General features: G+C 41.4%; 1 protein-coding gene across 1 annotated transcript in view; it reads left to right on the top strand.

Moving 5' to 3' along the window:
• The first annotated feature begins 918 nt into the window (after positions 1–918).
• Positions 919–15009, top strand: part of onecut2 (one cut homeobox 2) — a 30248-nt gene continuing 16157 nt past the window's right edge. Inside the window, exons 1-2 of the mRNA XM_058059596.1 lie at positions 919–1101; positions 1605–3143. Coding sequence (XP_057915579.1) covers positions 1949–3143 — 1195 coding nt within the window. The 5' untranslated portion in view covers positions 919–1101; positions 1605–1948. The remainder of the gene's footprint in view (positions 1102–1604; positions 3144–15009) is intronic.

Here is a 15009-nt window from a genome sequence, read left to right as displayed (position 1 = left end):
CCATCCAATGACATAATGGGTACCATAGTAAGTGTCAATATAGTGATATATATAGCACATCATGACTGGTTTAAGACTCTTCATCCTTGTATTTAGCAAACATCAACTGCTTGTGTTGTTTCTTGAATTCACTCATCATTGTGCATTGTTCGAGGTCCTTACTCAATCTTTACACTCAAGAACGTATGCACGTTTGGAGAGTAAAAACATATTTTCTGAAAGGTTCACCAGAAAAAACAAGCACACGGCATAGTGCACCAACTTTAACAAAAAATGCTATGTAAGCTGTACCTACTGAATGTTTCATAATAAAGCAAAAACCGACTCAATGTTACCTGAAAGTCCAGTTTCAGTTTGATGGGGGTGGAGTCATGGAGCAACTGTTAAACATGAACTCCGAGAGAGGGGTTAAATTAGGCTCCTGAATACCCACTGAATGAACCCTGAAATACTACTCTGACTCAACACAAACCAGCGTGTATGTAATACTGTAATACTTTCACTCTTTTTTTCCTGTCACATTTGCTGTGTATCATCTAATACAGTCACAGTTCCTGCTCAAAATCAATTCACCAATCAAAGAACTTTATTTGAGCTTGTCGAAAAGTCAGCATGGTGTACTAATTACACATTTTCTGTAAAATATTGATTCAACTGTCATACAATGAAATACAAAGAACGGGACTGGGAACTGTCTTTATCCTTTTTCATGTTGATCGTAGTTGATGGATGAATGGCAGAGGGGGAGTTGGGGACACAGAGTTATTTAGCCCTTATTTGTCCTTGGAAGTGTAATGAATTGTGCAGTAAACAGGCTACAGGCCATAATGCTCTTTCATTGCAGCTCCCACGCTCATCCATTCACCCCGAAACTGTCAATAACATTCCCATGCACACCATTTACACAGCAGCGGTTTGCACTCAACACCGTGAGCATGCTCAAAACACGAGTGGAAATATTTGCCTTCATTCATACCAAAAAATATGTTTCTCACTGACATCCTAAAGCAATTTTTTTCCACAGTGAGGCATTCCCATATTCAAGTTATGTTTTGTTACAGACGCGGGGACAAAGAAAGAAAGCAATTTCATTCAAAAAAGGTAAGAAATATTTCTTTCTTTTCCCTCCTCACACTCTACTCCACTCAGCTCCCCTCCCTCTCCGCTCCTCTCTATCTTTGTCAACAACAGTATCCATTACAGGTAAAAGTGATCTTAAATGGGGAACTCTAATTATTCTACATAAACTTTGTTTTTGTTCATATTTTGGGGTGTGTGGGACGGATTAATTTGATTATTTGCCTCTGAATATTGGCTTTATTTTGCTCAAACAATTGTATGTTAAAATGGGAATATTTTTTGTTTGGACGTTTGTTGGTAAATATAAATTAAAAGTATCGATTTTTGCAATATTAGTTCTGTATTTATTCTGTATCGGATCCAGTATCAGCCATCCCTACAGATAGCGACTTCCACAAAACAACAGAGCAGTTATTTATTTAGAAGGCTGCTCGAGCCGCCCACTGAACTGTACACTCGCTGTGATTGGTCAAACTCGCGATCAGTCACTCGCTCACACTTCTCCACCCCCTCTCTCCCCGCAGCACGTTGGGTTGAGCGGTCGGCTAGGGGACCGTGGACAGCTCCCGTCTGAGGAGCAGAGTAACACAGGAGGAGGAGAGGGCTGGACATGGGGGAGCCACCGCACAGGCCCGTATGATCAAGATAAAAACACTTTTTATGTGCACCTACCGGGGAAGAGACACAAAGAGACCGACGTGGATAGGCCTTTGGAGGACCGGGAAACAACCTCGAAAGTGAGAGAAAAGGGGGGTGGGGGGGACACGGCTGCTGACCCATCCCGGCGCATCAGGGGTGAGAAGAGGAGCGAGTAAGGAGGAGAAAGGAGAAATATTTCCGCTCGACCTGATGGACTGAGGACAGATGAATGAAGACTGCCTACACTAACGCCTATAGATGCCTGGCCAAGGATCTGGACGCTTACGCCATGAATACGGACATGACAATAGACGGCATTGGCAACCTTCATGGCGGGGTGGCGGTGAGTTCCGTGGCCCCTGAGGTGGAGTTGATGAGCGGCCACAGCCCGCATCACGGCCGCGGAGGCTCTTCGGGGGCGGTGGGGGGACACGGGGCGGCGGCGGCGGCTGCCCTGCGGATCCACCAGGACCTGGCCGCCGCTGCCGCGTCATCCCGCTCGGCCATGGTGTCCGGCATGGCCACCATACTGGAGGGCAGCGGGGAGTACCGTCCAGACCTGTCCCTCCCGCTGCACCACGCCATGAGCGTCCCCTGCGACACGTCCTCTCCGGGTATGGGCATGAGCGGCACTTACACCACCTTAACCCCGCTCCAGCCGCTGCCCCCCATCTCCACCGTGTCAGACAAGTTCCATCACCATCACCACCACCAGCGGCTCTCCGGGAACGTCAGCGGGAGCTTCACTCTGATGCGGGACGAGCGGGGACTACCGGGCATGAACAACATTTACAGCCCCTACCACAAGGATCACATGTCCGGGATGGGTCAGAGCCTTTCCCCGGTGCTTGGCAACGGCCTGGGCTCCCTCCATAACACCCAGCAAGGTCTTCACAACTACGGCACCGCGACGCACGGAGGACACGACAAGATGCTCAACTTCGACCATACCGCCTCCATGCTCACCAGAGGAGACCCCCACCAGCACCGAGGCCTCGGTGGTCCGGGAGGCGGGATGATGCCGCACCTGAACGGAATGCATCACCCGGGACATCCCGTGTCCTCCACGGGCCACCACCCCCACCCCCACCTCCATTCTCCATCTCACGGGCCAGTGTTGGCTTCCACCCGGGAAAGACCGCCCTCCTCCTCCGGGACGCAGGGAGTGAACAGTTCGGGGCAGCTGGAGGAGATCAACACCAAGGAGGTGGCGCAGCGGATCACTGCGGAGCTCAAGAGGTACAGCATCCCTCAGGCCATCTTCGCCCAGAGGGTGCTGTGCCGCTCCCAGGGGACCCTGTCAGACCTGCTGAGGAACCCCAAACCATGGAGTAAACTAAAGTCGGGCCGCGAGACCTTCAGGAGGATGTGGAAGTGGCTGCAGGAGCCTGAGTTTCAAAGGATGTCAGCTCTCAGACTGGCAGGTAAGACATCACTCCAACATATTGCTGTTTTGTGGAGGTTCCCCGTGGGATCACATGGTGTTTACCTTTATTGAGTAACAACAAAAAGAACAACGGCAAGACAAATATTATCATTAAAAATGAAACTCAAAGCCAAAATTAACTTTGAAAAAAGTGAAGGAAATTGACTTTTGTGTTGGTGTTTGGGGGGCAAAGCTCAATATGTTAAGTGCATCATGACTGATGAAATCATCAGAGTTGACGCCAACTTTAGTGGAGTAGAGGTGATAGGTGCTATCAGTAGGTTCTATGTGGAAGACACGGGTGGTCAAAGTTTCGTACTGAAAAATTACATTTTCAGTAAAAACATTTAAAGACGTAGCTTTTTGCTGTATTTTTCTAATTTTTACAGTTTAATTTAACGGTCTAATAAGAAACCAACGGGGTTGCACTTTAAACACCCCCCTGGTGAAAGGGGAGCATATTAACACTGACAGAGTCAGAAGGCTTGAGGGGATCAGGAGATTGGGACTGAAAGGTTGTCACTTCAGTGGGTTTGGGGCCCCCTCTAGTGAGGAGCCTGATTTGTGTCCCGGCACAAAATCCTCTGTTGTCCGGAGGGGACTGAAGTAGCAGTGAAGACCATACACAAACAGATCAGGTTGATGAGGGGGGAGACATGATGATGTGGTGGAGGTATACCATAAATCCAAGTATAGGAAGAGTGGAGTGATGCTGCAGAGGTTTGTTTTCCTGTCTATTCAATGGTCATTTCACCCTTTTTAAATGTTTAAAATTAAAAAAAATTGTTTTAATGCAAAAACACATTGTTAGTTTTTAAAAATGAAATTGCACCTTTAATGACCAAAATGAAAGACCATGAAAAAGTATTTCCTATTCAAAGCATAATGTAAACCAGTATAGTGCAAATAAAGTTAACAATTATCAAGCTAAAGTGTCCAACATGGAATGTATTTATTGATTGCATAAAATAACATCAAAATAAAATTATTTTATAAACCCTACATTTTATTTAAACCACGTTTAAAGGGGTTTGGTTTATTTCTGATGTGTAACCGTACACAAATGGCCTATGATATTATCTTCTGACAATATTGAAAATATTCCAATCCAATTCAAAACAAATGCGAATTTATCATTATTTCCTTATCCATACTTGAAATATAACAACTTTTACTCAAAATCTGTTTTTATTGAACTGTAATTAGAATGTTGGCCTTGGGGAGGAAGTATAAAAACATGAATAAATTGTGTATTTTGAAATAATTTGTGTTGATATAGTACTGTGACATGTGGAATTCATAACATTTTGATAAAATTTGTTGAATTGCTGTGTTAAGGCATTAAAAAGTCTGTCATTTCACTCGGACAGCAGTTTACTGCTAAATCGACTCTTTACCAAATCATCGTCCCAAGTCCTTTGTCAATAAATAAATTGAGATCTTAAAAAAATCAAACCACAGAGACGAGTGCGTAGTAATCCATATTTGCTCAATACGAAAGCTTTACATGAAGAGTTTGTGCTTGAGCTCTGACGGATGAGATTATCTCCGCACAATTACACTGTTCTTTGATTCCTTGATTCCCGTCTATTGACCTCGTGACAGGGCTTGTTTGATTTTGAGAGCTGCTGTTTGATTATATAGATTAACAGGAAATGCCTTGAGTGATGGAGGAGGGGTGAGCTGGTATGCGTGTTGTAAAATGGCAGCATGGAGACACACACTGGGAAGCATCCTACTCCTGCAGTCTGGTGGAAATGCACCTCCTCTGCTTCTCCTCAGCTGACTTTTACATATGCAAGACGGCCTGTTTCTGTTCAACCACTGGCATCAGCAAATGGCAGGAAATTGAGTGTAGAAGGTATTTTTCCACTATCGTGTTGTTAGTTGAGTATCTATTATATTTAATATCAATTTTAAATCTAAATTCCCTGGCCATTGAGATTTTAGCCATTGATACTATACTACACATGCTGGGTGCATAAATGATTATGTCCCCCGTTTCACTGAGAACTGCCATCCATGCACTGTAAGTCAATATTGCCAAAGGAAATGATCAGTTGTCGTTGTTGTGGACGTGCAGTAGTTATTCCATTTCACTCTCTCGAGATTTTTTTTTTTTAATGACTGTGGGACAACAGGGAGCAGCAAATCCTTAATCAACAATGCTACAGGCACCTCATAGCGCTGAGGTCACAGGTCAGAGATGCAACACTCTTTTATTAGATGTGGTAAATGTAGAAGCTACGGGGAAAGACTTTTATGTTGTGTATAGCTTTGAAGTGGAATACAGTATTGCAAAAAATGGCAGCAATCCTTTCCTTTGTGGTGTAATAATAAATACACGTGATTTGGACTGGATACGGCCTGTTCTACTACATCCACTGGGTTTGCAGTCAACACTGGCTTCTTTTTCTGGCAAACTTTGTCTATTCTGTAAGGAATATTTCTCTCAAAGCAAATGTAAGTGAATCATATTTGACTGAAAAAGGCAGAGGTAGCTGAGGTCATCTTGGAGGGACATGTGCTTGGTAAGCGCTCTACCGGGTGCAGTTTTAAACCCATCTTTATACTCTCAGTGACTATTGCCAAAATAATTTAAGATGTCTTTTGCTGACTTAGACATTTGGGTAATACTTCTGCATCGCTTTCACTGGGACTTTGTTTCCTTCATTTTTATTTTAATTGATTTCCAACACTATAGGCGTTACGTATGGCTTTAATTGGATACTTTTCCCATGATCTGAATTTCATTAGTCGGACCCTGCGCACAATATAAGAGCTGTTCTATCCCAGTTTCTCATCAGTTACTAAAATACAAAGTTTCTCAGTGCTGTGAAAATTGGATTTTCTACTTCCAGTGTGTTAGTGATCAAAGCAACTAACTGTCGTTATTTAGTTACCTTTAGCTTAGTTTGGTTTTAGTTTTAAGAGTCAGACTTTTACAATTAACAGATTTCCACACACTTGATAGAGTTGAGGACCAAGAAAAAAGCAATTTTTTTTAGCAGTAGTGAAATATAATTTATTCATTAATTCATTTATTTTTCTACCGCTTATCGTCACGAAGGTCACGAGGGGTGCTGGAGCCTATCCCAGCTATCTTAGGGCGAGAGGCGGGGTACACTCTGGACTGGTCGCCAGCCAATCACAGGGCACATATTGACATACAACCATTCACACTCACATTCATACCTATGGACAATTTGGAGTCGCCAATTAACCTAGCATGTTTTTGGAATGTGGGAGGAAACCGGAGTACCTGGAGAAAACCCACACATGCATGGGGAGAACATGGAAATTCCACACAGAGATGTCCGAGGGTGGAAATTAACTCGGGTCTCCTGGTGCGAACCATTCGATCGCCGTGCAGCCGAATGAATGAAAAGAATAAATAAACATTTAAGGTTACTTTTACCTTCATTGAAGACATGATTGTTGGCAACTCAAAACTGGAAAGTGGTGCTGGTTGATTTTGCTACTAAATCATGTCTTCATCTTCAATGAAGGTAAAAGTAACCTGATGTTCATTTATCAATTTCATTGGTCTTTTATACGCATTTAAAATCATTTCATGCATGTAAAACTATAATTGTAAAAATATAAAAACATGTTTTGTGTAAACATTTTTGGAAGTCAACCGTTGAAGTAACGCAGCACACTCAGTTCCGGTTGCCATTTTTTTAAACTAGTAGGATGCTAACAAGGAAAGACTTTTTGTGATTTTAAAACATACATTAAAGGGGATCTATTATGCTTTTTTCCACTTTTCAGACCTATAAATGTAGTTAGAATGTTGTATTGTCGTGTTAAACCATGACAACGTTTCAGATAATGAGGTTTGTACATTTGGAAGTGAGCCCTGAAAGATGTTTGGGATGGGTCAAAACTCTCGGTTTCAGAGGGTGTTGTAAAACTGGAAATTTGTGATGTCACAGATTTTTTGTCCTACTAGTTACCATGTGTAACTGCTTTTATAGAAGTCCATAACTTGCATAATAGTTCCCCTTTAAGAACACAGTTGAACGCAGTGTATTAACAACACAGCAAGGTGCGGTCCATATTGTCTGCTAACCAAAGAATGTATGCAAACCGAGGCAAAATATTGATGTATATTTTCAACATTAACCGAAAAAGATGTTAACCAGGGAGGACGCAAACCAAGGTTCACAATATTTGCTTGATTGGGAACACTGTTATGTGTGACATATTTGAGAAGTCTATTGCTGAGATGTGTGGGAAATTATTTTTATATTTGATTGGAAGCTGTGAATATAAGTAATCATAAAAAACATATTTTTTGAAATATAGGTTTTTTCACAAGAGTGTAGAGTAAAATAATCTGATTTTTTCAGGACAAAAAGCTACATTTGCATGTGGATTGGTGTTCATGTGGACATGGCCTAAGGCGGTTGCAAAATGATTGCCAGATCCACACCATATCAAGCCCCACCCAAACCTTTTTAGGGCTTTCATTGTGAGTTCATTTTCCAGAAAAATGTTCCTCAAGGAGATTCTTGGGGCAGTTCCTATGGTAGGAAAATGCTTAAAGGTGCAGCTTTGAAGCGTCTCCGAAGCTTTATCTCTTTTCAGGGGTGGGGGGGAGGGGGGGTATTATGTGATTGTCGGGGGAATTGAACACAAGAGCAGAGGCAGCAGCATCCCGATGAATTATTGATGGGAATCTCGGCGTGACCCTCCTCGGTCTGCTCACTTCACTTCTTCTTCACCTCACAGCCGGGTTAACCAGGCAAAATGGAGGGAGGGAACAAGATGGGGGGGAGGAAGAGTGGAGCTCATTGTTTGGTTGGAGGAGGCTGCGTGGTTGCCTGTGACTTCAAGTGAATTATGGATGAAAAGAAAGCGATACTCAAATCAGTTTTAGAATAGAAGAGCTCATATTTCCACTCAAACAATTCCATCAATAAAACAAGAGTCAAACATTTTGTGACATTTTGGAAACAAATTAACAAACAACAATGCTGGTGGATGACGTATGATGGCTACATGCATTAGCCCCATGAATGACGAAGCATTAATATGTTACATAAACAATGCATAGGATCCACCTGGAGATGTTTTCCCTCCAGATGGAATGGAATTTGAACTGTTATGTCACTGGAGACACTGAGATTAGAGAGTCCACTCTGGGTCAAATAGCACTGAACATCCAAATGACTGAACTCTAATATTTTCCATTTTATGCATCCTGCTGCAAGCAGATGCCGTGCATTATTAATGAGCTGGACTCTGGGCTTTATGGCACACAGATTACCAGCAGTTACTCTGCCTGTGTTTTTGTTGTGTATGTGTTTGGTCTTACAGTTCAAGACTCAATACTGTGGGAAAACAGATTGCATCTGTTATCACCGTTTCTTATTTGGACCTCCTGCGTATTCACAGTCTGCTATTGATCCATAGTGATATATTTTAAGCTGCTGGAAGGAGATTTAAGAGACTTTAGTGTGACAGTTTGGGATAATTTGACAGAAAGTCTCTTCTTGATTATTAAACAGAAATTGTTGCACTTTTAAACCCTTAAAGGTTGAAAAAAAGCAGATAAATATTTGTCTGCAGCATCAGGATTCAGGGAGCTAAAGTGTTAATTTATTACACGTGCTAGTGTTACGCTTAGTTAACAACGTGCCAGGCTGTCATGTCACCTTATCCTAGTCGTCTCTCAAGAGTATTGCACATCATTAATTGAGATGCATGTGGTAAACAACACTTTATAGAGTGATCAAACACATACAGTTGTCCCTCATTTATAGCGCTTAATTGGTTCCAGACCCGACCATGCTAAATTCATTTCTGCCACATTTTAATGAATTATTTAAAATTCAGTGTTAACAAATGTAATATGTTCACAGTTAGAGCTGTTTATGACTTTAAAATGTGTTTTTTTTAACAATATTGGTATACACTGCGTACATCACATTTCATTCATCATAAGTCAGTCATAATTTAGTAGTTCATAATACAGATAAAAATGTACCGCATACATTTACCACTGTTTTTGGCCTTATATTTCACTGAAGCATTGAGATTTCATGATGTCATTGAACACACCACAGTTGTGTGCTGTGACTGCACCATAAATATCGATTGGATCATTAAACAATGGCAATTGAAGAGAGAAGGGCAGGGTTCTGGGGTTAAATCTAATCTAATAATTCAAATAGTCACTTTTATTGCAAATGCTGATCCAAAATTGTAGAATGCCAACGCCAGTAGGTTTTTATGAATGTATCATTATTAATTAAGTGTGAATACCTTAACTTAATACTGTCCTTGGATGTATAGTTTGGCTGTCCCAGCAATGACTATATATACTGTATATTTAAATACTGTTATACTATATACACAGTATATAGTAACATTTGGAGCCTATCCCAGCTGTCTTCGGGTGAGAGGCAGGGTACACCCTGGACTGGTCGCCAGCCAATCACAGGGCACATATAGACAAACAACCATTCACACTCCCATTCATACCTATGGACATTTTGGAGTCGCCAATTAACCTAGCATGTTTTTGGAATGTGGGAGGAAATCGGAGTACCCGGAGAAAACGCATGCACGGGGAGCTGTGAGGCCTGCGCGCTAACCACTCAGCCGCTGTGCAGCCAACTATATGTTGATGAAGGATTTAATGGATTATGTGATATGGAATTAGATCGGGAGCTTGGTGAACCGCTTTTGACTAACAACTGTTAATTTAGACTATTAAGCCTCCCAGGTAGGTGTTCCTTCATGTCTTTTGTACTGTTTTGCCAGTATGGATGTGATAATGGTCTTAAATTGTATTTATTGCGACTTGAGTTTTTTTTACTCTTTAGAATGCATTTTTTGACTGATTCAACATATAGTCTGGAAAATACTGTTGGCAAAAATGCAGCCACTGCCCGGATGGTTGAGGGTTCAGTGCTTTGCTCAGGAGAAGCTCAGGAGTTCTCAGGAAGTACATTGGTTTATATCTAGGAACCGGTTCTAATGTCCATGTTACCAGTGCTTACATCTTTGGTTCACAAACCACACAAAGCAACTCTCCATTGGACAAACCTCTTCCAAAGTCAAAACAGCAAGCTGTGACCCAACCAGTATGCAGGATAGTGATAGTGAAGTCTGTCCTGAAGGTTATTGACTTTAGAAAACGAGAGCCAATCAAACTGTGCAAGGCTGTCGGAGAGACCAAGTTCCAACATAGAGTAGGAGACATGTCAGCCTACATCAGCATGTGTTTTCCATCTTTTGAGGAAAGGGATACAGAATTGCAATATTTGTAGCTGATGCGGACATAGTTTCTAAAAAATAAAAATCTTGCAGGCATAAACACAAGCATGAAAACAAAGCAGCACCTCATCAATATCTTAAATGTGAAAACACCAACCCTGCTTGTTCACACGCTTTACAATCTTCACGGTGGCTTCCAATGAGAATATCAGCCGCCTTGTGCAGTGATTTTCTTATTTAAGCTGTCTGCAACAATTATGCTGCCCTGGAGGTGCTGAAGTGGTACAAGTGTTGCCGGGCACAACAGAAGGAGCCTGAGTTCAGAGAAGAAAATGGCCCTGTCACTGCTTTATTAAGGCGGTCAAATCAAACGTGACATCTGTACTCTGAGCTCATGGAGGCAGACTGGTCGGAGAATAGACACAAACATCTTCAGGAAGACTAAAAGAAGCAGCATGAACATGACTCTTAGCCCACAGTGTTAAATCAGATCTTTTGCAGCCATGACTGAGAAAATGGATGGATACAACACCATATATGTACAGTATCTTCCAGTCACAAACACATCTCACTTTCTCATTGTCACAAGAAAACAGCAAGGTGCATTCAGGGACACTCGGAACATTGTCTTTGTTATATATGTATGTGTGGCCTAAATAAACAGAAAGACAGATGCTAAAAATCACTATAAATGATGATAATAATAAGGATAATAAATTCCCTTGCAAGCCTTACTGGCATCTCTTTGAGTGCCGTGTGTCTGCTCACCCCTAAAGACGCCCCTAAAGAACTGTCCTCAGGCGGTAATTTGCAGTCCATAAGCCAAATTTTTATTGCAATTCAAAGTAAAAATGAATCAAAACGTTGATTTTCACACAGCAAGACGCTTGTCTGCTCTTTGCTCTTTACCTTGTTCTTCCAGCTTACATTGCATATTGTCTATTATGTCACCCAAATAAGCTAGTGGATGTTAAGAATATATTTGTTGACAATTGGTACCCTATATATATATATATATATGAGGTTCTGTATTTAAATTCCTAGATGAAACTGATAATTACTCCCCAAACCCATTTGTTTATTTTCTGTCTTATTTTTCCCTTTTCTTGCAGTTGTCCCTCTAAATTTGTCTCCTCATTCTCTCTGCTTCCCTCAGGTTCATTAGTATTGGTGTTGCAGCTTGGCTGAAATAACTCTGTCTGCAGGTGTAATGAATAAAGACAGGCGGCACGGAGCCGTCATTCTGTAGACAGGCTTTATGGTGAAAGACAAACAGCAGGGAGAGAAACAAAAGGACAAATAAAATACATTGCCTTTTGGGGTTCGACCTTGTGTTGCACAAAATGATGTAGTAATAGATTACGTTCTAATGAGATTCAAATAGATATAATGCAACAAAAAGACATTTGACAGCAGGGTAGGAAACCTTGACGTGATGGGAAAAATGTTATTATGTGCTTTCTTGTCTCAGCTGATAGCACTGGGTATGTAAATGAGCTGATGTGTATCGGTAGTGGATCAATGCTCAGCTGATAGCCAGATTTATTTAGATGTAAGTGCGAATCTGTAGGTATCGGTAATGTGTGTATGTTTGATTGCAAAGCGGCAGTTTGGGTTTAGCCGGTGCATGGGGATGGATGTATGTGGATCGATGGCTGTAATCCAGAGCAGATTAAAAGAGCATTAATACTGGCAATGATAACATAAACGGTGCGGACCTAGATCTCCATTGATCTGCAGGAACCTGATCTAGACTGGTTCCTGGAAGGGAATGGAAGAGTGGCGGTGAACAGGGGAGGAGAGGGGGAGCGCTGCCTGTATTAAGCAGAGAGAGGATGCTTTTTTTAAACAGATGGCCGTTATTGTAGATCTAGTAGTGAGAAATTGTTTTTTTTTTCCATCTATTCATTTTCCTTCCTTTCATCCAGCCTTCCACAAGCATCAATTCACTAACATATCCAAGTGATACCTGTCCATTCACCATCTGTGCATCCATTATCCATACCCAAATGTGTTGTTTTTTAAATTTCTACAATGTCCTGCAGGCCCATAAAAACACACTGTGGGTTTGTGATGTGCGATACCACTGATTTCACTTCCCCAGACTGCACTTTGGAAAAAAAATGGTTTACGTATTTGACCGGGAAGGGGAGGTTTTAGCAACCAATTGGCTTCTAGAACTATCACTAGTCATGACTCCCACTAGTCAAAGGCTGGACTGCACACTTATGGAGGTGATCTCCATTCCTCTTCCTGCACCCGCCACACACGGCAGCACTATTGCACACTCCTCAGGCTTGTGGAGGTGCCCTGCGCAGCTGTATATCTACTCCTGCGTCAAAAATGTCACCTTTTTCAAGTGCTTGTTTTTGATTACACAACACAAGAAAAGGCTTTGACTTTTATTGTGTACCATCAGTACGCCTCTGTATCGAATCGAAGGCTTTGTACCGACTGTATTTAACCATCCATTAATTTACTCTCCAACCCCTTTGATTACTCGTACTTTTCAGCAACCCATCCATCTACTCACTATCCATAATCATCTGTAACAAAAATTACCTTCATTAAGTCACTATGCATACCCAACTATTCATCAATCTATCTTTACATTCACAATCCACATCCATTCACTATCTACAAGCTAGCTATTGTGCAACCACTGAACCCCACACTGCTCTTTCAGTTTAACTACTTCAAATTATAAGCAATTTAGTGCTTGTTACAATGTCAGTAAATGTAGAACTAATACCTCAGTCTTCTATCATTTTCTAATGCTGAGACCTGCTTCTCACAGACCAAGAAACCTGATCAACTCCAATGACCTATCACTGATCGAAATAGAGACCAGCACATCGGTAAGCCATTTATGGCTGCCCAACATACTCTTGATCAATCGCCGATAACAATACAATCTATTGATTACTTAATATTATCTTTCGGCCTGTGTTTGCCTTCTGCCTGCTCTCTCACACGGTGATGGCGTCGGGATGCCAAAAAACATATCTGATAAGAACGAGTACAGAGAAGCCAGTTAACTCATCATCTATTAGTCTTTGTGTGTGTATGTCCACACAGAGGTTCCCTTTGACTTATCCTCACTGTCAACATCCAGTGAGTCAAGGTTAGTGAATGTTTTTCCTGAAGTCTTTCTGTCTATCCAGGGACATGAGTTTGTAAATGTCAACTTTTAGCAATTTTAAGTCCATTTTCACATTCGGGTGTCAGTCACAACGTCTTGAACAGGTAGAGCAGCATACTTTTCCAAAGATATGCAAAATTTTCTCTGGCACCATCGTTCAAATGCTTTACAATTAAATAATTTCTACAAAGGCTACAAGTCATACTCTTACATGTCCCGCATTTGTTTGCACAAACTCTCCTCAGCACGAATGACGATTCCTGGCAATGCGTACATGTACCATGTACCATGATGGAATGTGTTTGACCTTTGGATGACTAATACAAATGGCGAAAAATGGCAAATACGTTCTGACGCAACACTGAAGTGATGCATAGCCTGGCAAGGGAAGTGGTGCATTAGCTTGGATCTGTGATGTATGAATTATGTTCTCGAAAACCTTCACTCCTGCCCTCTGCAGGTTGTTGCTGATGTCACTAACATTTGTTTAAGGGTCTTTCTTTGCAACTCTCACAATGTTACTGTTATCACTTGCTGATGTTTTCATTGGGCTACCTGTTCGGTGACTGTTGGTTGTACTTGCTATGACTAATGTTTGTACAATGGTTAGGATTGATTTTCCGTCTTCTCTCAGATTTCTCTAGTATTTGTGGGGGGTTTTTCAGCTCTAAATGCAGTCTGCACAAACAAAACCTTCCTAGTCTGAAACTGAGATTAGCCATTTAGTGAATGAGCAATGCCTACGTAACAGAGATAGTAATTTATATATATATAACTAAACAAGTTTTACATTCCAGTGTTGCAATATTGTGTTGAAAAACTGACAATGACGAGATTAGATGAGAAAATGGACTATAATAGAGTGACTGAGTGAGGTGAATGACATCAGCCATTTCCTCATCTCAGTGACATCACATCAGAGCCCATGATTGTTTCTTCTGGTAAACAGTGGGAGATGCATTACAGCACTAATACAGTTTATGTATCTTTTGAATACTCACTCTTTTTTTCCACCTTTGTGTTTCACAACTGTGTTAAACACTTATTTTTTAAATTTTACCCATCATTCACAATCCTTATGTGAAACATGAACACATTTTCTTTACCATTTATGTGCATAAAACACGAGTTAATATGAGACAGCTAACAACACACATCATTGGGGGACACCTATTTCGACTATGAAGCCCTCTAAAAAAAACTTAACAATGTTGCATCATTTGATATACATGCTGTGATCATGCATTTACACACACACTGATGATAACATGTAATAGTTGCAGTATCTTACCGTATTTTGATGATTTAAAACACTACCGAAACGTTTTTCCTCAGGCCAATTGAGTTACTTGTGTTAGTTCCATCAACAACAGCAGCATAGATACAGCAACAACACTTACGATGTCCCATCTCCTTGGGATGGCTGTGTCTTCCAGCACATGACGTGTGCTTCAGTCCTCGGGTAATAAATGCTGATGACAAATGATGACGA

The sequence above is a fragment of the Doryrhamphus excisus genome, chromosome 2 (assembly GCF_030265055.1).
Source record: "Doryrhamphus excisus isolate RoL2022-K1 chromosome 2, RoL_Dexc_1.0, whole genome shotgun sequence".
NCBI classification, from domain to species: domain Eukaryota; kingdom Metazoa; phylum Chordata; class Actinopteri; order Syngnathiformes; family Syngnathidae; genus Doryrhamphus; species Doryrhamphus excisus.
This window is presented reverse-complemented; position numbering and strand designations above follow the sequence as displayed.